Raw genomic sequence first — 25,206 nt, 5'->3', positions numbered from 1 at the left:
TTTTACCGTTGTTAGTTTTCTTAAAGTTGGCAATGGAGGGGTACTTCTGGTATGCCAGTAAGTCAGGGAATGTATAATTGTCCGTATAAAATAATTCAATGTAAAGCAGGATGTTATTGGGAAAATACTTGCAGCTTATTTCCAAATGGAGATGCAAAATCCAGAAAAGCCCTGTATCCAGCACACATCCACTCCCGAGCTTCCCGGATACAGGGTCTGGTACCTGTATATGGGACTTTAAGCTTCATAAATAGGGGTATTGAATACAAAAGCAAGAAAGTTGTGCTGAACCATTATAAAGGTCTGGCCAGGCCACATCTAGAATACTGCATCCAGTTCTGGTCTTCACACTTCAGGAAAAATGAGAGGATCTTTGAAAGGATGCAGAGGAGATTTATCAGAATGGTTTGAGAGATGGGGCACTTTAGCTACAAGGTTAGTTTGGGGCAGCTGTGATTGGTTTCTTTGCAACAAAGAAGATTGAGGGGAGATCTGATACAGATGTGCAGGATTATGGCAGATTTGGATAAGGCAGATAAGGAAAAACTTCCCATTTGCTGATTGCCAAGCACTAGGGGACATATATTTAAGGTTTGTGGCAAGAGATTCAAAGGGGTGTGAAGAACAACATTTTTACACAGCAAGTGATAATGACCTGGAACTCGCTGCCCACTAGAGTGGTGGAAGCAGAGACAATCAATGATTTCAAAATGAAATTGGAGGGCACGAAGAAAATAAATGAACAGGGTTAAAAGGCTAGAGTGGGGGAATGGGACTGACTAATTTGTCCTACAGTGAGCTGACATGAACTCGATGGGCTGAATAACATCCTTCTGTGACAAGGTAACAATCATAGTCATCTCTTAATACCAGAGTATTACAATGTTCATCAAATGCACAATTAAATCCATTGAAAACACTGAATTCTTTATTTCAGAGGGGGACTTTAAATTAGCTGTGCAAACTAGCTAACTAATGGGCTAAATGTATTTAACTTTTTACAAAGATTTTCAATTGTGCTCCTTTGCATGACAAATTCAAACATCAGTGTCATAAGAGTGGGTTCCATGGCTGGGATTTCGTCAGGCTGGTGGGGTCTTGCCTGCTGGTCAGAGAACTGGCGGGAAACCCCTTAGGATCTGTGGAGGAGGCCCAACAGAATCAATTGCCCTCGAGGCACTTAAGTGACTATGAGCAGGCCTTCCCAGTGATTGAGGTCTCTCGTGACTAAAGTCCCGTCCACTGAGAGCTGCCAGCCTCCTCATATCACCAGCGCCAGTGGCTGCTGGTAGCACTGCACTCACCCGAGGAACAGGATCATGGAGGTACCCTAGGTCACAAGTGAGTGAAGGCAGGCTGGAGGTCGAAGAGTGGGGGGAGGAGCATTGGGGGCAAAAGCAGGGGTGTGGCTTTTAATGGCCACACCCCTCCAAGATGACAGATACATTACCTACCTGGGAAACTAGGGCTTTGTGTTTCTTCATGAGTTCATTCATATCCTCTTGATCCTCCTCAAGACGGCTCTGTAGCTCATTTTTCTCACGTTGTAGACGACTTAGTTGCTCATCCAGCTATAAAAGGGAAATGCAGACACAAATGATGTTTGAGCTATTTGTATGATTTTACCATCGCTGCTGCATTATTTTGCTGCGGAGAAAATGTCATATATACTGGTATCAAGCAGTTTAAAATCATACTTTATAACTCTGAAAGCTCCTCATTCCTTCCCCCCATGCCCCCCCCCCCCGCCATCCCTGTTTCTCTTCACTCACCATCCATAGTTCAGAGGGAAGATAGCACTTTGTTTGCTCCTCCATCAGCACCACTCAAAAACCTGCCTTTAGAAGATGAGTGAGAGTTCAGGCAGATTCTCCCTCTAATTTTGGCTTCCATATGGGAAACACATACTTCATTCAGTACTATGGAAGAATAACTGAGGTTGGAAACTAAGAATCTGGGAATTTATGGCTGCAAACCCACATGGACTTACTGAATTCAAATGTGTACAGGACTCATTTTATGAAGTGCTTGCACTTTGTTGTTTATAATCATGTATCACAGTACGTTAAAGCCAACTGATTACTTTTGAAACATAACCACTGTTATCTAAGCAAAAACTGGCAGCTAATTAGAACACAGCATAGCCCTGAAAAAGAGAGAGACAAACAATCAGATAATGTGATTATTGTTGCTATTGATTAAGAGAGGAATGTTGGCTAGGACATCGAGAATCTCTGCTGCTCTTTCAATATTGACATGGATCTTCACCATCCACCAGTACAGGCAAACAGGATAGTCCTGGAGTACCTTTAGCCTAAATTGTGTGCTCAAATCAGTGGTGGAGTTTGAAACGATAAACTTCTGACTTGGAGACATTGCTACTGACTGAGCCATGTGTACATTATAGGCTTTAATGCCATTCTTTTTTAATATTCTCATCTAAAATATGTTGCAATAGGCTAAAAAAATTGTAGAGAGAGATCTTTATAATTAGAACCCAACAAGACAATCTTCAGTTTTAATTCCTTTTTGTGACTTTTTAAACACTCATTTGGAAAGAAAACTGCTAGCACTTTTAATGCATTAAAATGAAACAGTAAAATTCTACAATTTGGCAACAATTTTACAAATCAAGCCACAATTACTAAATATCAATGCATGGAAGTGAACCTCTGGTAAAAAAATAATCCATTAGCCTTTATTCCAAGCTTAATTTCCACAAACCATCAGTTTTTAATCACTTTGATTCAATTTCCCAAAGGAAAGTTTAACCTAATAATTACTGCACTTCTGGTAAGCAACTGCCCTAAACATTGAATTATTGTTAGATACTTGTTCTCTCCTCCTCAAGCTGTTATTTCTTCTTGTAGTATGTTTCCACAGGCATCAATTGATCATGGTAATATTATTGATACACAGGCCTCCAAGTGTTGCACAACAATGGAGTGGGGGGTAGGGGGCACGTGGAGATAGGAAAGGAATAGGTGGGTACATAATAGCTTAGCTAGCTTAGCCCAATCTTGTCCCCATTTGAAACCCACATATTTCTTTCATAGCCTTAGTTGATATATATTCGAGCATTAACTAGTGACTGAGGATGAGATCTTGCTCGCCTACGTGGCTCAACTGTTGACTAGATAAAGTCACTCAGGAAGTTCCCATGCCCAGACACTGAAGTGAAATTCGTTTTAATGAAGCATTCAATGTAGCAGTTATCCAATTGCAAAATGTTCCATTTTCTTGTTCTGGCTAAGATGTTGATGGGCCTGCAAGATATTTCCTGCATTTTCTGTTTTTCTTTTACAAATTTACAACATTGTCATGAACATTGAAGAAGTGACCATCTGCTGAGAAATCAAATATCAATGCTGGATTAGCACCAACTTAGCTTCACTTAAAAAAATTCTGAAATATGCTTACTGATAAAGTGCATTTTTTTTTGTTTATTGTGTTACTCCAAAATACCCAAGCTCCACTTTCATTACTAAATTGCTGAAAAGGCTAATCTCCAAACTAGCATAAACCAAATAATGTACTGGTTATGCTGTACCGTCCAATCCCTTCTAGCTTTATGATTTATTCCATGACTTTGTTTTCTGTGGAAAATAGGATAACATGAAATTGCATCTTATTTTTTTCTCACTATATAGTGCTGTGCCCTTCCACTACCAGAATCAGCATTTCTTACGATCTCGAAATAATGGAATAATGGGCTTTAAGTGACAGAGTATTGTGAAGTCATGTTTCATTTAAAGTAAGATCAGTATCTGAACTGGTTACTATAATAGTTCAAAAACCAAAAAGCTTCCCACAAAATTATCTGAGCTATAGCCTACAGAGTTACTTTAATTTTTTTTTTAATTCTTTCATAGGATGTGAGTGCCACTGGCAAGGACAGAATTTGTTACCCATTCTTAATTGGCCTTTAGGTGAGTTGCCTTCTTGAACTGTTGCATCTGGAGCAGGTACACCCAGTGCTGTTTGGAAGGGAATTCCAGGATTTTGATCCGGTGACAATGAAGGACCACTGATAAAATTTCAAGTCAAAATGGTGTGGCTTGGAGGGGAACTTGCAGGTGGTTGTGTTCCCATGCATCTGTGCCCTTGTCCTTATAGATGGTAGAGGTTGCGAGTTTGGAAGCTGCTGTTGAAGGTGAGTTGTCAAGTAGGCTGCTTTGTACTGGATGATGTTAAGCTTAGGGTGTTGTTGCCTCATCCAGGCTAGTGCAGATTATTCCTTCACACTCTGGACTTGTGCCTTGTAGATGGTAAACGGGCTTTGAGGAGTCAGACAGTGAATTTCTCATCACAGAATTTCCAGCCTCTGACTTATAAGCACATTCATAATTCACTCATGTTCAGGTATAATTAATCAAAGATCTCCAAAGCATAATAGTATCTTGCAGGAACAAGAAATGAAACTAATGTAGAACATTGGTTGATAAAATTTTCTAGGGCTCTCAATCTGCTGATGGGTCACCAATTGCATCTCAATGTGCAAAATTTAAATTTCTTACTTTAGCTATAAAGCTATTGTGAACTTGCAGTCACCTACAGAGCGATAATAATTTTTAAAAACTTCTTTCATGGGAGGTGAGTGCCACTGGCCTTCTTACAAGGCTTCAATTAGGAAAAAACATTTCATTTGAAGACACTTCCATACACACTGACACTGCAGCTCAGTGTTGCCCTCATTTTGTTGGCTGTAAAGCACTTTGTGAACCCTCTATAAGCTCACAAAAGGCACCACAAATTCATTCTTTCTTCTACTCTGTTTAGGAATTAGAAAACTGTATACATCAACTGAAATTAAACACACAAATTTACTTCCACAGTCGGTAATTATTTTTCCAGAGAAGAGCTAAGCTGATATGGGGATAATTCTGATCTAAGCATAACATTTCAATACAGAAAACAATTACCAATTCCCTTATGGATCTAGAACATCTGGTGTTAATTTACTTTAAAATAGCCCCAGTATATCCAGTTCACCACATTGAATAATTATTTGTCAATGTCATGTTTCACAGCAACACATTTCACTATTTATATTTAAAAGAAAAGAACATTAAATTGTGTTGCTTTTGCTTAAATTCCATTCTGCAGATATTTGAAACAGTTAGTTGTGGTTGAGAAAATACCAAAACAAGCACACAACTGGTTAGTAAACATTTCTATTCATCTGGAAACCTAAACTTTTGCAAGCTGGATCAGCTTCAAACAAATGCACTTACTACAACTTTGGCCTTAGAGATATCTTCAATCTGAAGGTGTAGATCTTCCATTTCAACTTCCATGGCTTTTCGAGCTTTGACAGCCACTGCACAGGTGAACTCTGATTCTTCAAGCTAAAAATAGGCAACAATTTCAAGGAACAGTTTTAAATTCTCTCACATCAGTTAAAAGGTAAAATGTAAAAAATTTAGAAATCTCAAAATTAAAATGATGAGACTGACTTGGTCGTTACAGGGTAAATCATTTTTATACAAAGTTTCTGAACCACTTAATGTTGGTAGTAGCCCAAAATCTGTCAGCAATTGCCATTATTGTTAAATTAAGGTATTCTCATAGTGATAGTTCATTCTTGTGCTCCTCTTTTCCCCATTCAAAAAAAGTACAAAAGTAAGTCACATTACCTGTGAATAAGTTCAATTCATCAACAAGAAAATAATTAAGACTTTTTTAATACAGCTGAAGTCACGCAAAAATAAAATGTATGCAGCGGAATTTGCCATTTAAGTTTTCCCTTGTGCAACCATAACATTTTGGTTAGAAGTTAATTGCTATAACGGACCACCAATGAAAGACATTTTGCTGAGTGTGACCAGGTCTCAGGCTCACCTTGCAATTAATGACCACACTGAACTGCATATTAGCTCAAAGCCAATTTTATTGTTTTATTCTCTGAGTGTAGCATTCTGTAATTAAATAAGAATCTCTGAAGTATTTTCTCCATCCTTTGAAAACACAGATATTTCTTGGCTAATTAGAATGAATGTAGAATTCTCAGAGCTGTGCATTGGCACAAACATAATCTCTTAGAGAATACCAATTATTAATCCCAAAGATTTATTCGAGAGCACTAATGTCTGCAGATCTCAAAGACAACCTTCTGTGAAATAAACTGTGAAAGGGCATTTTTCATGTTTTGCTTCCTTAAAAGTGTTGCTATAAAGCTGATGGAAATTGTTTAAAACATGAAAACCAATCTACTTGTATTCAGAGCAGAAATGCATCATATGGACTGCAGTGGTTTACCACCACCTTCTCAAGGGCAATTTAGGATGGGCAATAAATTCTGGCCTTGCCAGCAAGATTCACATCCCTTAAGTGAATTTTAAAAAAATCTGACCCTATGCCACATAACCGACCTCTGCATAAGATGTGTACAATTGGGGAAAGATGGTGAGGTATTAGGCCAATTCATAGCAAGATGTTAGGGAGAAACCTGTTGCCAATGGAGTCCCAGTTATAATTACTATCAATAATTTTTATGAATTATTTAAAGGACAGAATACTGTTCAAGTTTTGAAGTTGGATACAACAAATTGGTTAGCATTGTTGTCACCTTCATCCAATGTGCATTAACTCAAATAGACTTAGAAAGATTGAGCAAATGAGCAAAGAGAAGGTAGTTGGAGTTCAACATTATCATAAAATAAAAAGATTAACGCAGGTAGAATCAAAAATGTAGATCACAGTTTAAGCATCATGTGCTTGAGGAGCCGAGCAGGAATGTAGTCAGGAGGTTTTACTGGATAGTTTATTAAAACTGTTCGTTCAAGATTTGCAGGTGGTGAAGAAAAGAAATAAAATGGTGGAATATATAGCTAATTGTGTGACATATACATCTAAGGAGACAACATCTGGAGTACTGAATCAGTTTTGGTTTGGAATTCACTGTCTGATAGGGTGGTGGTTTCAATCATGGTCTCCAAAAGGGAAAACATGAAGATAAAATTGCAAGGTTGTGGAGAAAGAGTGGGTCAGTAGGACTAACTGAATTGCTCTTTGAAACAGCCAGTGCGGACATGATAAGCCAAATGCCCTCCTTCAATGCTGTACCATCCCAGCTGACAGTTGCAAGGTGAATACCTGAATTTAGTGGACTGAGCGATAGGAAAAGATCATCTACCCTAGGACTTTACTTCTTTAAGGGAGATTTCTTTTTGATGGGGGGAGGGGGGTTAGATTTTCATTAGTTCCATGCTAAGAAGATAAGGTTAACTGGCCTACAATTTCTTGACTCACAGATCTATTCACAAGGGATGTGCAATTGGGATGGATGGTGAGATATTATGTGGTTACTGCTCTTCATTGTTTAGGGTGGTAATATTTACCACATTCTGTATCTTTGGCTAATTCCTGTTTCTAAAGATTTGTAGAAGCTACAGTTAGTACTCCACTATCATCTTTTCAATCTCCTACATCATTCTGGGATACATACCATCGGTGTGTATTGACTTCTATATTTTTAATTCTATTTTACATATATTTGTATTGCTATCTCCAGTAATATTACTTCACAAGAGTAATATTAATTAACATAAAAACAAAATGCTGCAGATGCTGGAAATCTGAAACAAAAACAGGAAATGCTGGAAAAACTCAGCAGGTCTAAAAGCATCTGTGAAAAGAAAAACAGAGTTAATGTTTCGAGCCCGTGTGACTCTTCTTCAGGATATTAAATCAACAGTAGTTTATCACTTTAAGAAACTGCAACTTAAAATAGTGAACAAGTCTATAAAGTGTTACCTGGTTTTTCAACTGTGCGATTTCCCGTTTGCTGGGTGCATTATTCTTGAAGTGATCCAGCATTATTTGTGCATCAGCCAGAAGGGCTTTTGTGCGCCGAAGGTCCTTGCGCAGTCTCTTTTCAGTTTCAAAATCTCGTTCACTAACCTAGTTTAAAAAAAAAATCAAGCTAGCAAAATCCTAGGAAGAGACTGCATACTGAGCTATACTTGATGTGAACTTCTTGCATCATCCTAAAAATATCAAACTAATACAATTTTATTACAAAATAGCCATTTAAATGTTCTATTTTTAGTTTTTGCCAATTCAGTAATGAACACTCTTCAAAAGTTATTTATTCAATTCAATTTTGCATACTTTACATCAAAATTCTAATTTCCAAGCTTTAACTATTGAAATTTATCTAACATATAACTTGTCTTAACCCATTATCCCACATTCCCAAGTAAAATTCGATATAAAAGCAGCACATATAGCACCATGGGAATTTTGAGGCCTTCCACCTAACAGAAATAGGGTGGCAGTGCATTGAAATGGCATAAAATGACTTACCTCTGCATTCTCACTGATCTTCCCCAACACCGACAACTGGATAGCCACAGGGCTCATTCAAGTCAAGGGCCAATGACATACACAGGGGCCACAATTGTTCTTTTAGGACAGTAGCAGACAGACTATGTGCTTTGCATGCTCTGCGCAGTACCAGCTGGGGATCCAGCTAAAGAGGTGTCCAGCAGACAAGTTTTAATTTATTTTTGCAGATCTGCGAGAAAAAGTGTTCCTCCAGGCTCCAAAAAACAAACTGGGCCATTGTCACACTGCGTCCCATTCAATGTTTCTTCCAAGTAATGTGTCCAGATGACAACCCAAAGTTCATGTGCAGGCTGTGAAGTCAGCCGCTTTAGATTGCCACATACGCACGATTGTGCACAAAAATTTAAAGGGCTGCACACTTAAATAAATCACCCACGTACCTCTTCCCCCCCCACCCCCCATCTTTCTTTGGACTCACTTCTGCCCCAGAGGCCATTTGGGTCACCTGGTGTGGCACAGGGCTGGAGCTGCTGGCCTTCCCTGGGCAACTATTTTGCCAACTCAGCCCATTAACCCTATGCTGTCAAGCTCCAGCCCAACAATGGAGCAGGCCTCCCACTGGGACTGTTCAACAGTTGACTCTGCTTGGGGATGATGTCTACTCCATATATTTTCCAAGTTGTATGCTTTCTTCAAATTTGGCATTGAATGTATTAGAACTTTTTTTTAAAACACAGAACATATGGAATACAAGCAGGTCATATGACCACCAGGTCCATGCTTGTGTCTATGCACCAGTGACACCAGCTAAAAGGTCTGCTCTTCCCCATTTCTGATTTTAGGCTCTCATGGGATAGCAGCTTACGCTAATCTTAAATTTTTATATTTCTACTAACATCAAAGTCTTGACTACTGATTATGAATACTGAATGCTGAAAAATCACAAAACTGCACACAGTTGCTCAATTCTTAAAGGACATTGTTTATGCAAGATTTTATAAATGTTACCTGCTCACTGACTGAAGACAGTTTGCTCTCCAGATCTCTCTTCTCTCTCAAAATTTTTTGTTTCTCATCATACTCTTCTTCTAATTGCAGCTCAAATTGTTTTAACTGACAAAAAACGGAAAAAAGTATTAGATTCCAAGCTTTCAGAATACATTTTCAAGAAAACAAATAGGTTTCCATTAATTGAGTTATGGACTTCTTTCTTGTAAACATGCACAAAAGCTGACAGTGTACTGGAATTCAAACAGCTTCATTATCAGTTATCTGCGCTCCAATTATCTACCAGAATCTTTTAGATAGTGTCCTGTACAAAATGTCACCTCATCGTGAGAGCACTTTCCCTTGACATCAAGACAGCATTTGGCAAGCGTGGCATCAAGGAGCCCGTGCAAAATTGAAGTCAATGAGAATCAGGGGAAAGATTCTCTACTACTCGGAGTCATACCTCGCAAAAAGGAAGATGGTTGTGGCTGTTGGAAGCCAATCATCTCAGTCCCAGGATATTGCTGCAGGTGCTCCTCAGGGTAGACGCCAAAGCCCAACCACCTTTAACTGCTTTATCAATGAGCTTCCCTTCATCATAAAGTTAGAAGTGGGGATGTTCACTGATAATTGCAGAATGTTTAGTACTATTCACAATTCCTTACAATCCAGATTTGGAACTTTTTGCCACTTCTTCACTATCACTGGGTTCAAATCCTAGAACTTCCTTCCTGGCAGCAGTGTGGGTGCATCTATACCACACGGACTGCAGTGTTTCAAGAAGGCAGCTCTTCACCACCTTTTCCTGAACAACAAGAAATTAAACTTAATTTCAACTATGTCAAAATAGGCTGGAATAAAGGAAATGCATATGATCCACCTGAGACACACTTTTTATGGAGCGCATCCAAGACTGGTTTCTGGATCAGTGCATCTCTAATCCAACAAGGAAAGAAGTGTTCCTTCAATTAGTTCTAGAAAGGAAGCGGTGCAAGTAACTGATGTGAGAGCAGGGTAAATACAAGAGTACAAAACAATAAATAGTCAAATATAAGGGTGTCATAAAAAGGGAAAGTTTAGTGAGTTAAGAGGAGATCAGATTCAAAATAACTTGGCAGAAAAAGTAGCAAATGAGCTGTTTTGGGTAGAAATGTTTGAAGTCGAGATACATAAAATTAGAATTATTCTGCACTCTAAGAGGCAAAAAGTGGATGCAAGCAAAAGAATTCCATGGACACAGGAGAATTAAAACTAAACTGAAACCTGAAGTTAATTTGAAGAAACTTGAAATAAATAAAATTTATGCTCAACATACTAAAAAAAAAATCAAAAGGAATACAGAAAATGTTAAGGAGATTAAGAGAGAGATTACATGGCCTTAAAAAGGAATATAAAAAGACATGGTCTGAATATGAAGAATGGTGGAAGATATTAAATCTTGAGTGTGATTTTGCTTACAGTGATGGTGGAAGTGAAAATGCAAGAGAATAAAAGACAATTGCTGGAGATAACTATCGAAAGGTATGGTTTAAAAAAAAACTTTGAGGACAAATTGGAGCTCTGATAACATGTGTCCTAGACCACTGGAACAACGTTAGGGCAGAAATAGCAAGTTGGGTCATGAAACTGAAAAGAAGCCAATGTAACACACATTTTCAAGGGAGAGAAGGGTAAACTGGACAACCACAGACCAACTAGTCTAACATCAGTGAACATTTAGAATTGCAAATTAATAATTGTTTGGTAGTACAGGACTTGAGTAAATCTAAAAAAAGAGACACGTCAAAGCTTTTCGTCTTGCACATCAGGATACTTCACAAGAATACCAACTAATGGGGAAAACAGCAATTTATACTGTATGAGAAGAGAGTGCTGATTGGTTGGGAAGTGGACTCTGATTAGTAGAGGCATTGCCATGCAGAATGCACCAGTGCATGGTGACTGACAGTTAACCACCAAGTATTGTTTGAAATTTAAGCCAGGCAGCTTGACCCTGATTGGTCAAGGCATTGCCCTGAGGAATGGGTCAGCAAATGGCTGTTACTTACTTTATTTAGCAAAAACAGGTGCAATGGGTGTACATGGTCTTCCTAACTGCAAAGGGTCCTTGTATTAATATATGTAGCTTCCAGTGCATGCAAATGTGCCACACTGTTAGCCCAACTGACAGTCTTAAGTTGATTGTCAGCATAATTCTTAGCACACTGAGGATTATTTAGCGAATGTTGTCTAATTGCACAGTCACATCTAATGTTGGACAATGTGTTCTGAATTTTGCAAGCACAGGCTGGTTGGGTACGGTCTGTACCTTACCCATTCTGAACAGCAGCTAGGACATGCTGTTTGATATGATCCGCCAGTCTTTGGGATTTACGGCCTACATACCTAGTATCACATTGAAACAAGGCATCAAAAGGAATAGGGTGTTTTTTGTTTAAAAGGTGAGATTGCAGGAAGTTGGCCATGAGCCAAAGGTCAATGAAATGTCCAGGCGCTGTGTTCAGAAGTGGCTGGTGACAGAGCATAAGCAAGGCAACAGTCAGAATACAAAAGCCAACAGATGGCGATTTACTGATTCTTTTCCCTCCCAGAGTCTCCTAATGTATCGATTATGATAAAATAGAGGCATTTTATTCTTGTAGGAACTTGTTTTTTTTAAATAAACCGGAGCACACTGAACAAAACAGAACACTTCATTTAACAGATTGTCACCCCTTTTTGAGTGTGTATACAGCAGGCTTCCTTTGCAGAACGGTTGGACTGCAAAACCCTTTGGAAGTTCTTCTCCTAGCTCTGGCAGTGAGTGCACCAGTCTTGGATCGCTGGTTTAAAATCTTAAACCTATTTTCCATAATTGGCATTTTCTTTATTAATTTTGCATATATTTTGTATCACGTGGCAAATATGCTACAATTCAAATAAGTCGCTACAAGTTTGGTAAGCATCAAAGTCCTATTGGCTAGTACTGTTCTATATGATAAACTATGGTTCTAACTCTCCATCGTGTTTGGTAAAGTTGACAATGCTATTTCCCTCCAACATGTCTATCTAACCCCCAGATGGTTTCATTCCAATCATCTCAATATGATTGGCACCTCTCCAACATTGTCTTTGCTACCTTTCCTGCACCATCACCCCATTGTCCACCACAGAACTATCCTTGACCTTCTCCCTTTTCTCAGTTAAATATTGCCCCTCAGTGGTATTCTCCACAGGCATGAGGTCAGCTTCCACATCTATGCTAATGACACAGAGCTCCTTTTTTCCACCTACTGCAAAGTCTCCATGTAGCAGGACTGCTTGTCCAAGATTCAGTCTTGGATGAATCACAACTTCCAGCAACACTTAAGTCTTCAATCATATGGGTCCTGCTCCCTGGAATCCTCTCCCTAAAATTCCCCGCTTTAAAAAAAAATTCAAAATCCATCTCTTTAAGCAAGCTTTTAGGCAACCCGGCTAACCTCCTTTCTTGAATCAGCTTCAGGTTTCTTTATGTCAATCTGTAAAGCACCTTGGCAAGTTCTTCAAGTTAAAAGCACTATTTAAATGTAAGTAATTGATATGGAATAAAACCACACCCAACACCAATGTCATACAGAGTAAATAGCTGTGGATGTTAAAAGAAAGCTACACAGAGAAGTTAAGTATTTGACTATATCTTTACAGTTCAGTTCAAAATAATTAAATCGTGCATCTGTCAACATAATGAACTAACAATGTAGGCAAGTAATTCCAAATCAAAGAAAAAAAACCAAATTTACTTTATAGCAACAAAAATGGTTTATTTAAAAAAAGTAAAAATAATTCACAATTTTGCAAATCACATTTACTTCATATCATATTGACACTGCTACCACTTCTTCTATTCTGTAGTGCCCAGGACACTGGAAAGCTCAACACTTCTCTTTGCTTTCCCCCCTCCCTTAATCGGTAGTGGCTATGCTATGATAAAGTGCTCCACAAGCAAGCCCTGGAACTGGCAAAACTCACACACTAAGCAATTTGCATAAAGTCTTTGGGGAATTCACTGTCAACTGATCTTATTTTAGTACCTAGTTTACTGGATAATGCAATATGATGGAAAAGGTTGCTTGAGGTCACAGAATTAGTCCAACAATATTGACTAGTTTCTAAAAGGAATCAATAAATCAAGCTAGTTTTGCTGTGAAAATCATTAGGCTTTCTCACCATGTGTGAGCCAGAAATAGGTTGTTTACACAAGGTAATAATTTGATCTGATTAACTAATAAATGGACAATATGAATTTTATGCAAGAAAGAGAAATTCATTCAAAATCAAATATTGCTGAAAAATATTTCTGCTATAATATAATTGCAACAGAATTTTGACCTGCCATAAAATAAATTAACCATATGCACAAATTGATCTAAGTTTTATTAAAATGAAAATAAAATTATGCAAAAAGCTTCTATCTAATTAGCATATATCACACAACAACTCCAAACTATGTTAAAAGTGGTAAGTAATAATAACAGAAGAAGAAAATTTGGGATGATTCCACCATTTGTTAACACTATCTATTCTTACTCTAAGAATAAGCAACATGGTAGTCATGCTTTATCACTTCTTCTTGAGTTCTTTGCCAAACGCAGGTCCAACCCACGCACTGCAATCTCCACTATGGGTAGGGCAAGGAGGCAGCCAGAATGGGGATTGAACCCTGTGCAGTTGGCACCAACCTGATCTGCACCAACCATCCAGTCAACTCAGTGAACCAGCCCCCCAAGGAATCCAAGTTGCTGTGACAACATACCATTTTACTTGCATGTTGTAGTCTGGAGCTATGGATAGTGGTGGTAGAGGCTCCAATTTCTTTCCATCTTATGGCTGACCAGAAATCTCTTCCCCTCTTACCAACTACCATTTGAAGGATTTACAATTTGATAACTCAACCTGTTTGGCCACATTATGAACGCACCTTCCTTGGCCATCAAGTCCTGGAGTGGGACTTGAATCCTGAGCTTCTGGCTCAGACGCAGGAATGCTACCTATTATGCCGCAAGACCTCTTAATTTTTATGTTAGTGATAAAACATGAGAAAAAAAGAGACGTAGTCTAGTACAGAAAGCCGCCACCACCACCACCACCCACCCCAACTCCTTGTAGCAAACGATAGGAGATTATACTTCTAGCTTGATAATTACTAAAATTTGTCTCAGGTGGCAAGAAGTAACAATATAGCAATCTTAATCACAAGAGTTCATTTTTGACAGCCTTCAAATGCAACATTTTGCCTTTGACCTTCAAATCAAGGCAAAACACTATAACCTCTAACATATGTGCACCTTTTATTTTTACTATCCAGAAAACATCAGTACAATGATATTTTACTCTTTTCACCCAGCAAGCTTAATGTACAAGTGATAGTGACCAAAACAATATAAGCTCTGTACAACGCGAAAGACATTGGGAAGATGCATATCATGGATCAGCACAGTCTGAAAAGGTAGAAAACATAAAAGCTATAAATCAGGAGGTGGAGGGGAGAGAGGAACTTTGTGTAATTACAATCATTAGGGAAGTGGTACTGAGCAAACTGAAGGAGCTGCAGGCTGACGAGTCTCCAGGTCCAGATGGACTTCTTCCTTAAAATAGGTGGCTAATGAGGTAGTAGAGGTGTTGGTGTTAATTTTTCCAGAATTCCCTATATTCTGGAAAAATTCCATCAGATTGGCAAGTAGCAAAAATAACCCCTCTATTTAAGAAGGGAGGGAAGCAGAAAACAGGAAACTGTAGGCCAGTTAGCTTGATGTCTGTCGTGGGGCAAGTGTTAGAATCAATCCTTAAAGAGGCTATAGCTGGACACTTAGAAAACACAAGGTCATTGGGAAGAGTCAGAATGATTTTGTGAAAGGGAAATCATGTTTAATCAATTTACTGGAGTTCTTTGAAGGAGTAACATGTGCTGTGGATAAAGGGGAGCCTGTAGACATACTGGACTTGGATTTCCAGAAGGTATTTGAAAGGGTGCTAATTCAAAGGTTATTGTGGAAAATAAAAGCTCATGATGTAGGTGGGTAACATATTAGCCTGGATAGAGGATTGGTTGGCTGGCAGAAAACAGAGTATGCATAAATTGTTCTTTGTCTAATTGGCAGGATGTGACTAGTGGGGTCCCGTAGGGGTCTGTGCTGGGGGCTAAACATTTTACAATTTACATCAATGACTCAGGTGAGGGGAGCGAAGGCATGGTAGCCAAACTTGCAGACAACACAAAGATAGGTAGGAAAGTATGTTGTGAAGAAGATGTGAAGAAGACAATAAGAGTTTGCAGACGAATATAGACAAAGTTGAAAGAGTGGGAAAAAATCTGGCAGATGGAGTATAATGTGGGGAAAATGTAAGGTCGTTCACTTGGGAAGGAAGAATAAATAAAGCAGAGTATTACTTAAGAACGACTGCAGAATTCAGAGGTACAGAGGGATCTAGGTGTTTGCATTCATGAATCACAAAGTTAGTACGCAGGTACAGCATGATTAGAAGGTTAATGGAATGCAATCCCTTATTATGAGAGGAATTGAACATAAAAGTAAATAAGTTACGCTTCAGCTATACAGGATACTGGTGAGACCGCATCTCGAGTACTATGTGTAGTTTTGGTCTCCTTATTTAAGGAAGGATGTAAATACATTGGAGGTGGTTCAGAGCAAGTTTACTAGATTGATACCTGGAATGAGCGGGTTGTCTTATGAGGATAGGTTGGACAGGATAGGCTCGTTTCCACTGGGGTTTGGTAGAGTGAGGGGTGACTTGATTGAAGTATGTAAGATCCTGAACGGTCTTGACAAGATGGACATGGAAAGGGTGCTTCCTTTTGTGGGTGAATCCAGAACTAGAGAGCACTGTTTTAAAATTAAGGGTCGCCCTTATAGAACAGAGATGAGGAATTTTTTCCCCTCTGACGGTTGTGCGACTTTGGAACACTTTGCCTCAGAAGCAGTGGAAGCGGGGTCACTGAATTTTTTTAAGGCAGAGGTAGATTGATCATTATTAGGCAAGGGAATCAAAGGTTATTGGGGATAGATGGGAATGTAGAACTCGAAATACAAACAGATCAGCCATGATCTTATTGAATGGCAGAACAGGCTTGAGGGGCTGGAAGGCCTACTTCTGCTCCTATTTTCTATGTTCGTATTCCATTGGACATACTTCACCGAATACCCATCTCATGAATAATCTACAAGGTTCTCCCAGGAATACTGGGGAAGATGTGATGCAACAGATTAAATGGATCACATCTTTTGGCCAAGCTGCAGGGTGCAGAAAGTTGACAAATGACCAACCAACTCATTTTTAGAGCAACAAACACCTTAATGGAATTTAACCCATCTCACTACATCCTTTGTCTACCAAAGTCCTAAGTGGTCCATTTATTGGTTAATTCAAGTGGATACTTGCTCTTGGGAAATATATATTTTTTCCTAAAAGGCTGGCATGAATATGCATGTTATGAGTACAGCCCAGAGAAGATAATTTACTCTGAACTATTGCTGCCATATCACCTCGTCAGAAAGTGATTGGGTATTCTACCCGATAAACCTGAATGACACAAAGCCATGTACCAACATGCTAATATTAAAGTTTCATTCATACTTCTGATATAACATTTTGCAGTTTCCAACCTTTCAATTTCTGGTGCCTTCTACCAACTAACCAGTAATGTGTACCATAAAATGCTTAATGAATAGATCTTGTTAACTGCTTATGTGCAAGTGTTTGAGTTTTTTTTAAATATAAAATGGGTTAAAAGTAAGATTTGAATTTAGAGCTGATTCTAACCAAGGTATTGAGGAATTATTTTAATCAGCATTAAAGGAGCAGTAAACTGCTACAACTTTATTATGCAATAAGCATGGAAATCTCCCTTCAACATTATAGTAAACCTTTCTTCATGGAAAATGTGTATAATCTTAAGTGGGATCACTAATTTTATTAAGTGATTTTATATGATTTTTACTAAGTACAAAAAACTGTGGCATATCCTTACCTTCCTTTTAACTTGCTGTATTTTCAAGCTACTCAAGACAAATACAAGGGATTCCAAGTATGAGTAGGTGTGATGTGACAGTTACAAGCATGCAACATGTAGAGACAAATTAGTTCTTCAAATGTTATTCATTTAACAGAAATATTTCTGTAGTCACCAGGTATTACAGTACGAAAACTTACCTTCTTCTGGCAAGACTGTCTAATTTCTTCCACCTCCTCCTCTTTGCTTTCAATTTCCTTTGCTTGAGTTTGTCTGTGCCTTTCCATTTCCATTTCCAATCGAAGTTTTGCCTAAATTTGGACAAAAACATTATACTCTGGGAACATTAAATTGCCTTGACAACTAATTGCCCACAAACATGCTGACAGAAACAATTCTTTATTTGAAAATGTTCTCTTCACTCCACAGTATTAACTGCTGGCTGTCAGTAATCCTCTGGTCACTTGCCTAAGTGTGAACCCAGACAGTGAGCACTGCAAAGGGACTCAACAACGTGGTTATTACAGCTAAGCTCGATTTTTCTCATGCCCGGTAACAACACATCCACACTTTCCAGTGAAGGTCAGTGGATAACAAATCAGGTGTAGAAACCGTGGCTGATCATCTTCTTTCTAATCCAGAGGCTAAAAAGGAACTTGACTAGTTCGTAACTGGAGCACAACCTTTCAGTGTTCAGATGCTTATGTACAAGGTACAAATTTACACAGGGCAGGATTTTCCGTCTGTCGGGTGGGCTCGAGAGCGGCCGGGAAACGGTCCGCCACCGGTGATCGGCCCCCAAACGCGATTTCACACTGGCTGGTCAATTAACGGCCAGCCAGCGTGAAAGGCATGCTAAAGAGCTCAGCGCTGCTGGGTGGGAACGGGAGGAGCGCTAAAGTCTGTGTACGTGCAGGGGAGCCTGCACTGAAAGCTCCCTGAAGGCCCAGAGCTGCCTCAGGGAACTGAAGAATTGTGGATTCAAAAGTAAAGATTTTAAAAATGAGAGAAACATGTCCCCACGTCACATAAACAGGGACATTTTAAAAATGATGTTTAAAAATTTAATTTTTTAAAAACAATTACTGTTGGAAACCTCATCCCGCCCATGGATGAGTTTCCTAAAAAATGCAAAGGCCGCCTGCCTGATTTGCCAGCCGGCTGACAGCATGGACAGCAAAAAATAGGTTTAACCTTAATCAATGGCCTTAATAGGCCAGATAGTTGTCGGCAGGCATGCTGCTGATTCTCGTGCGCACCCGCCAACTGAAGTATCGCGAGAGTGCACGATGATGTCAGGATGCTTACTGACGTCATCGCCGCACGTGATCTTGCGCCCGATTGGGTCGGGCACCCACCCGCCCATGGGACGTAAAATCCAGCCCATTGTCACCAAGATCCTATTTAGAATATTTACTCTGAAGATCACCTGTGTAACAAGCTGCTTATCCAACCTCAAAATGACTGATTTTAGATCTTCCCTTTTAAAACTGTGACAACCTGTTCTCATGTTCAAACACTTGACAAGTATTATACTTTAGGATTAATTATAACTTGATAAAACTATGACAATTTTAGCCCAGCCAATCTGGCAAAAACCTGATCAACATGTTGTGACTGATGCACAAGCTGGAAAAGCTGATCCACAGACTAGTCAAGTAACAGTCTGACAGATGTGATTCAATGTGAATGACTATCAGCCAACATCCCATACTGGTTTCTCACCAGCTTTGGGTATGGTCTGCCCCATGTGCAGAACAGACCCAGTGGTTAGGGCAGTGTCTAGTGGCTGTGGCCCCAGGGGTCCTCAACATTGACTTTAAACCACAAAAATCACATGGCTTTAGGTCAAGTGAGGTAAAGAATATCTCTAGCTGATAACGGTCTACCATCCCCTTCAACTAATATAACATTTGTCATGAAAATATAATAATTTTCATTATTATTGTAATTTATTGTAAAGGTAGGTTAATAGTGGGGGTTTGGATTAGTTTCTGTGTTTAGGTGTGTGTGTGTACATATGTGTGAATTGCAGACAGCTGGTCTGGGTGCTTTGATGGATCCGAAGAACAACTAGGTTTGAAATGCTAAATATGTAAACATGGCTGAAGTTTTAGAATGCGAAGTGTGAAGAACACTTGCATTTTTAGATAAACCAGAGTTGTGAATTTCAAAGAGACGGTATGGTGTTACATCTAGCCAACAGGGGCTAAACCAAACAGTTTGTTTATTTTTCTCAAAAATTACTGATAACATGAGTACAATGAAAGATCTATATTATGAAAAAAGTAATGTTGTAAAGATATATTGGAACAATGGGATTTACATTAAAAGGGAGAAGCATGTATAAAGGAGATGAGGTTATGTGTAAGAAGAAGACAATCTAAGAACCAACAAGTTGAAAAGCCTCCAGCCTCTATGTACCAAGCTGCTGTCCCAAGGAACCGAAGCTAAGATAATTCATTTTAAATATCACTGTCCAGGGTTTTGTGTGCTTTCTCTGGGTCTTTTGAAATTGTTGTTTTACTGTTGCCTTAATGGAGGGAGAATTTTCTCCCCATGGGGGGGGGGGGGGGGGGGGGGGGGGGGGGTTGCCTGAGTCGGCAGTGCGCTCTTTCGCACAGAGCTGCCTCAGTAAGATTAGTTTAAAGTTTAAAAAATTTTAATAAAGGCAAAAAAAAATTTTCAGGACATGTCCCCTCATGTGAAACTGTCACATGAGCTGGGACATGTCTATGAATTTTATTAAAAACTTTTTCAATGCTTTAAAAACATTAATGAAACCTCATCCCACCCGTGATAAGGTTCCATGAAAAATGCAAAGGCTGGATGGGCAGCTCAATTCCTTGCTTTAACTGATAAGTTAACTGGCCTTAATAGGCCTTTAGCAGTTCGGCGGGCGTGCAGTACTGATAGTACTGTTCAGACTTTTGAAGACTTAAGGAACAAGGAGTCGCCAAGGTGGGCTTTGCTGGAGGAAGTTGGATCAGGAAAACTCAGGTTGAGCGGAATGACTTTCGAAGGCCACTGGAGATTTTGACCTAGTGCAGCAGGGAGAAGTGAGCCTGCTGGAGAGCTGCGAGTAACTTTGGACTTGTTCTTGCAATCCTACAAGGCTACTGGGAGTGCAGTGTACATCAAAAGGGGTTGTAAGACATATCTTGATTGCATTTGTTAACGCAAAAGTACCTTTTCTTTAGTTTGGTGTATTGGTTGCCTGTTAATTAAAGTTTAATCTATGCTGATTTTAGTTTGTTTATTAGAGTAAAAGTCTTAAAACGCAAAATCTTTTCCTTCAGTTTCCATCCATCAGTTGCTGGGAAATTCATCTCTCTTTAAAAGTTATTGGTCTCTACGGGATCAATACAAGAGATATGAATAAGTTCTAACATAATCAAAGGATTAGAATCGTTCCAAGTGGACAGACTACCAGGGGAAAAAGTGTACAAGTTACAACAAGCATAGAACTAGCTTAGAAGCTAGGTGTAATTTTTAGAGAGTCGAGTAACTTAAGAACAGGCTACCATCATATTAAACAAGTGCAGATTCACAGCAGATGGTCAAAAAGAAGCTGGATGAATTCCTGTCTGTGGCAAACTTTGCAATTTAAAGAAGGTAGAGTTGTTACTGTGGTTTACCGGAGCCTGCTTGCTGACTCTTGGGTTTTGAAGTGGAATTTCAGTTTCTTTTGCTCAAATTAGTCTTTTTCCTCTCCCTTAGGAATGAAAGGAGATGGGGATGACAGTGTGTACAAGTTACACCATGCAGCATGGCAATGGCTTGATACACCAAGTGGTCTACTGCTGTTTTTTCAATGAAAATTTCTCAGATGGAAAATCTCATGTGAAGTGCACAAGTCTGAAAAGGATCATCCAGTAACAATTGTTTTCAGCATGAAGTAAATTCTAACAGCAGAGGAACAGCTGCACCTGACACGATCAAGCATCCAGCGCAGACACCAATTGCCATATCTCATGCAACAAGCCACTTTGAGCAAGAGTTCTCCATTGTGCCTTCAAGCAATGCCAGTGTTTTTGGAACGTCCTGACGTTCAGATTGCTAAATTGTTAATGCATCATGAGGCAATGTCACAGCTGATGGGAATTAGCAAGGCAGAAGCCCAAATGAATGGATCTGGTCCAACCACTTTTAGGAGATTGACAAGGAATGCTGACGTAGTGCCGTTTCAGATGTCTGACCAATGACAGAACAAATGACATTTCTGAAGGCATGGTTTTGGCATCAGTTTTTTTCTTTTGGGGGGACGTCACTAGCTAGGCCAGTATTTGCTGCCCGTTCCTAATTGACCTTGAGAAGGTGGTGGTGAGCTGCCATCTTGGACTGCTGCAGTCCACGTGGTGTAGGTACACCCACAGTACAGTTAGGAAGAGAGTTCCAAGATTTTGACCCAGCGACAATGAAGGAACAGCCTCTGCTGCGCTTGTCCATTTAGGTGGTAGAGGTCACGGGTTTGGGAAAGTGCTGTTGAAGAAGCCTTGGTGAGTTGCTGCAATGCATCTAGTAGATGGTACACAATGCTGCTACTGTGCACCAGTGGTGGAGGGAGTGAATGTTTAAGGCAGTGGCTGGGATGCCAGTCAAGTGGGTTGCTTTGCCCTGGATGGTGTTGTTGGAGCAGCACTTGTCCAGGCAAGTGGAGAGTATTTAATCACATTCCTGACTTGTGCCTGGTAGATAGAGGACAGACTTTGGAGAGTCAGGAGGTGAATTACTCGCCACAGAATTCTCAACCTCTAACCTACTCTTTTAGCCACAGTATTTACATAGCTGGTCTAGTTCAGTCTCTGGTCAATGGTAACCCCCAGGATGTCGACAGTGGGGATTCAGTGATGGTAATGCCATTGAATGTCAAAAGGGGATTGTCAGATTCTCTCTTGTTAGAGATGGTCATTGCCTAGCAGTTGTGTGGTACAAATGTTACTCATCACTTATCAGCACAAGCCTGAATGTTATTCAGGTCTTGCAGCATATGGAAACAGACTACTTTAGAACCTGAGGAGTTGCAAATGGTGCTGAAAGTTGTGCAATCATCCCCACTTCTGACCTTATGATGGAGGGACGGTCACTGATGAAGCAGCTGAAAATGGTTGGGCCTAGGGCACTATCCTGAGGAATGCTTGCAGTGATCTCCTGGAACTAAGATGACTGACCTCCAGCAATCACAAGTATCTTCCTTTGTGCTAGGTATAACTCCAATCAGCGGAGAGTTTTCCCAATTCTTTGATGCCACTCTTGGTCAAATGCTGCCTTGATGGTAAGGAAAGTTACTCTCACCTCACCACTGGAGTTCAGCATTTTTGTCTGTGTTTGCACTAAGGCTAGAATGAGGTCAGGAGCTGAGTGACCCTGGCGGAACACAAACTGAGTGCCTGTGAGTAGGTTATTGCTGAGGGTTGCTTGATAGCACTGTCAAACATTCCTTCCTGGTGATCGAAAGTAGGCTGATGGGGTTGTTATTGGCTGGGTTGGATTGGTTCTGCTTTTTGAGGACAAGACATTCCTGGGCAATTTTCCGCACTGTCTGGTAGATGCCAGAATTGTAGCTGTCCTGAAATAACTTAGCTAGTAGCCCAGCTGGTTCTGGAGCACAAGTCTTAGGTACTATTCCCGGAAAGTTGTCAAGGTCCATAGCCTTTGCAGAATCCAGTGCCTTCAGCCATTTCTTGATATCATGTGGAGGGAATCAAATTAGCTGAAGACTGGCATCTGTGATGCTGGGGACCATAGGAGAAGGCTGAGTTGGATCATCCACTTGGCAGTTCTGGCTGAAGATGGTTGCAAATGCTCCTTGTCTTTTGCATTGACATGCTGGGCTCCTCCATCATTTAGGCTGGGGATATTTGTGGAGCTGCCTTCCCCCAGTTACTTGTTAATTGTCCATCTCCATTCACGTTTGAATGTAGCAGGACTGCAGAGCTTGGGTCTGATCCATTGGTTGTGGGATTGCTCAGCTGTGTCTATCGCATGCTGCTTATGCTGTTTGGCATGCAAGTAGTCCTGTGTTGTAGCTTCACCAGGTTGACACCCTATTTTTAGGTATGCCTGGTGCTGCTCCTGGCATGCCCTTCTGCACTCATTAAACCAGGGTTGATCCCTGGCTTGATGGTAATTGTACAGTGGAGGATATGCTAGGCCATGAGGTTACAGATTGTGGTTGAATACCATTCTGCTGCTGCTCATGGTCCACAGCACCTCATGGATGACCGGTTTTGAGTTGCTAGATCTGTTTGAAATCTATCTCATCTATCCCAGTACAGCTACATCACTGGCATCTACCTGGTGATAGTGATACAATACACGATGGGGATATCCTCAACATGAAGACCAGGTCTTCAACTCCAAAGGACTTTTTCGTGATCAGTCCTACCAATGCTGTTATAGACAGATGCAACTTTCACAGTTAAATTGGTGATGATGAGGTCTTGTTGGTTCCCTCACCACCTGCCGCAGACCCAGTAAAGCAGCCATCTTCTTTAGGACTTGGCCAGCTAGGTCAGTAGTGGTGCTACCGAACCACTCTTGATGGTGGACACTGAAGCCCCCATTCTTTGCCCTTGCCACCTTTGATGCTTCTTCCAATTTGTGATCAACATGGAGTTCTGATTCATCAGCTGAGGTGGGGAGTGGGGTGGGTGATGGGGGAGGTGGAAACCAGCAGGAGATCTGGAGTCAATGTTGAGGACTCCCAAGGCAACTCCCTCCCAACTGTATATCTACTCCTCTGATAACCCATGTTAGGTGGTCTGTCTAAATGAGTAGTTTGCTCAGCCATTTCAGAGGGCATTTAAGAGTCTACATTGCTGTGGGTCTGGAGTCACACATAGACCAGATCCAGTTAGGATGGCAAATTTCCTTCCCTAAAGGGCATTACTGAACCAGATGGGTTTTTATGACAAATAACAATAGGTTCATGGTCATACTGAGACCAGCTTTTCATTCCGGATTTATGAATTTATTTTAAATTCCAATAACTGCCATGGTGGGATTTGAATCTGTGTCCACAGAACTTTAGTCTGGGCTTCTGGATTGCTAGTTCAGTAACATCTCTCCCTATTCTTCAAATGGCAGTCAAATTGAGATCAGAAAGAAAACTGAGAAGGAAATAATCAAAAAAGTGAGGTATAATTACTGATAGTTGATAAAGCAAGTTTTTTTTAAATAGGGCAATTGGCTATGGGTAGCTGAGGCACTGTAAATAAACAAAAATGTTGCACATTAAAAGATAAAAAGGTAATCAGAAATACAGAAGATTCCTGCACTTTAAGTTCCTTTTTTAGGCAGTTAGGGAGAATGAGGGTGATGCACCTCTTTAATATAAATGTATTTATCGCTCATTTCTACAAGTTGAATGTCTTCACAAATAATTACTGACCAGATTTGTCGCCTACTTCTAGACCTCTCCTCTGCTCTGAAACCTGCTGAGAGGCATACTAAAGTAGCCCATGGTAGGCTCCCACAAGATCTAGCAGTGCCAAAAGGCCACTTCACAAGACACAAAAAGCTACAGTTGAAACGGAGGACTTCGAAGTTAAAGATCTTGGGTCAAAGCTTCTTCGATGGTGGGGTAGCACAGTACATTTTATTTCCAACTTCTAAGGAAACAATTCTGCAACTGCATAAATAAGAATCATGTTTCCAGATGCATTCCAAAACCTTCATAACAGAGAAAATTATTGTACCTGTTCCAGCATCTGAATCGTCCCAGCTTGTTCATCTAGCTCCTCTTCCTGGTCCTTGACTTTGGCTTCCAATTCACGCACCTGCTTCTTCACTTTAGCTAGTGAAGCTTCATCTTTAGATTCTTGAGAGGATAGGTCCTGCAGTTCTGCATCAAGACGGTCTGCCTTTTGGGTTATAGTGATGATTTCAGAGTCCTTGTCCTAGTATTCAGCATAGAGAGAGAAAAAAAAATCAGC

General features: G+C 40.1%; 1 protein-coding gene across 16 annotated transcripts in view; it reads right to left on the bottom strand.

The window, feature by feature from the left end:
- Positions 1 to 25,206, bottom strand: part of myo18ab (myosin XVIIIAb) — a 272,295-nt gene that overhangs the window by 37,542 nt on the left and 209,547 nt on the right. For all 16 annotated transcript variants that reach the window (XM_041198064.1, XM_041198065.1, XM_041198052.1 and 13 more), the window contains 6 exons: positions 24,970 to 25,170; positions 17,470 to 17,580; positions 9,298 to 9,402; positions 7,756 to 7,902; positions 5,235 to 5,348; positions 1,455 to 1,571 (listed from right to left, as the gene is read on the bottom strand). In XM_041198064.1, the coding sequence (XP_041053998.1) occupies positions 1,455 to 1,571; positions 5,235 to 5,348; positions 7,756 to 7,902; positions 9,298 to 9,402; positions 17,470 to 17,580; positions 24,970 to 25,170 (795 nt within the window). The remainder of the gene's footprint in view (positions 1 to 1,454; positions 1,572 to 5,234; positions 5,349 to 7,755; positions 7,903 to 9,297; positions 9,403 to 17,469; positions 17,581 to 24,969; positions 25,171 to 25,206) is intronic.

The sequence above is a fragment of the Carcharodon carcharias genome, chromosome 10, assembly GCF_017639515.1.
Source record: "Carcharodon carcharias isolate sCarCar2 chromosome 10, sCarCar2.pri, whole genome shotgun sequence".
NCBI classification, from domain to species: Eukaryota; Metazoa; Chordata; class Chondrichthyes; order Lamniformes; family Lamnidae; genus Carcharodon; species Carcharodon carcharias.
The sequence above is the reverse complement of the archived record's forward strand: the minus strand, read 5'-3'. Positions and strand labels throughout refer to the sequence as shown.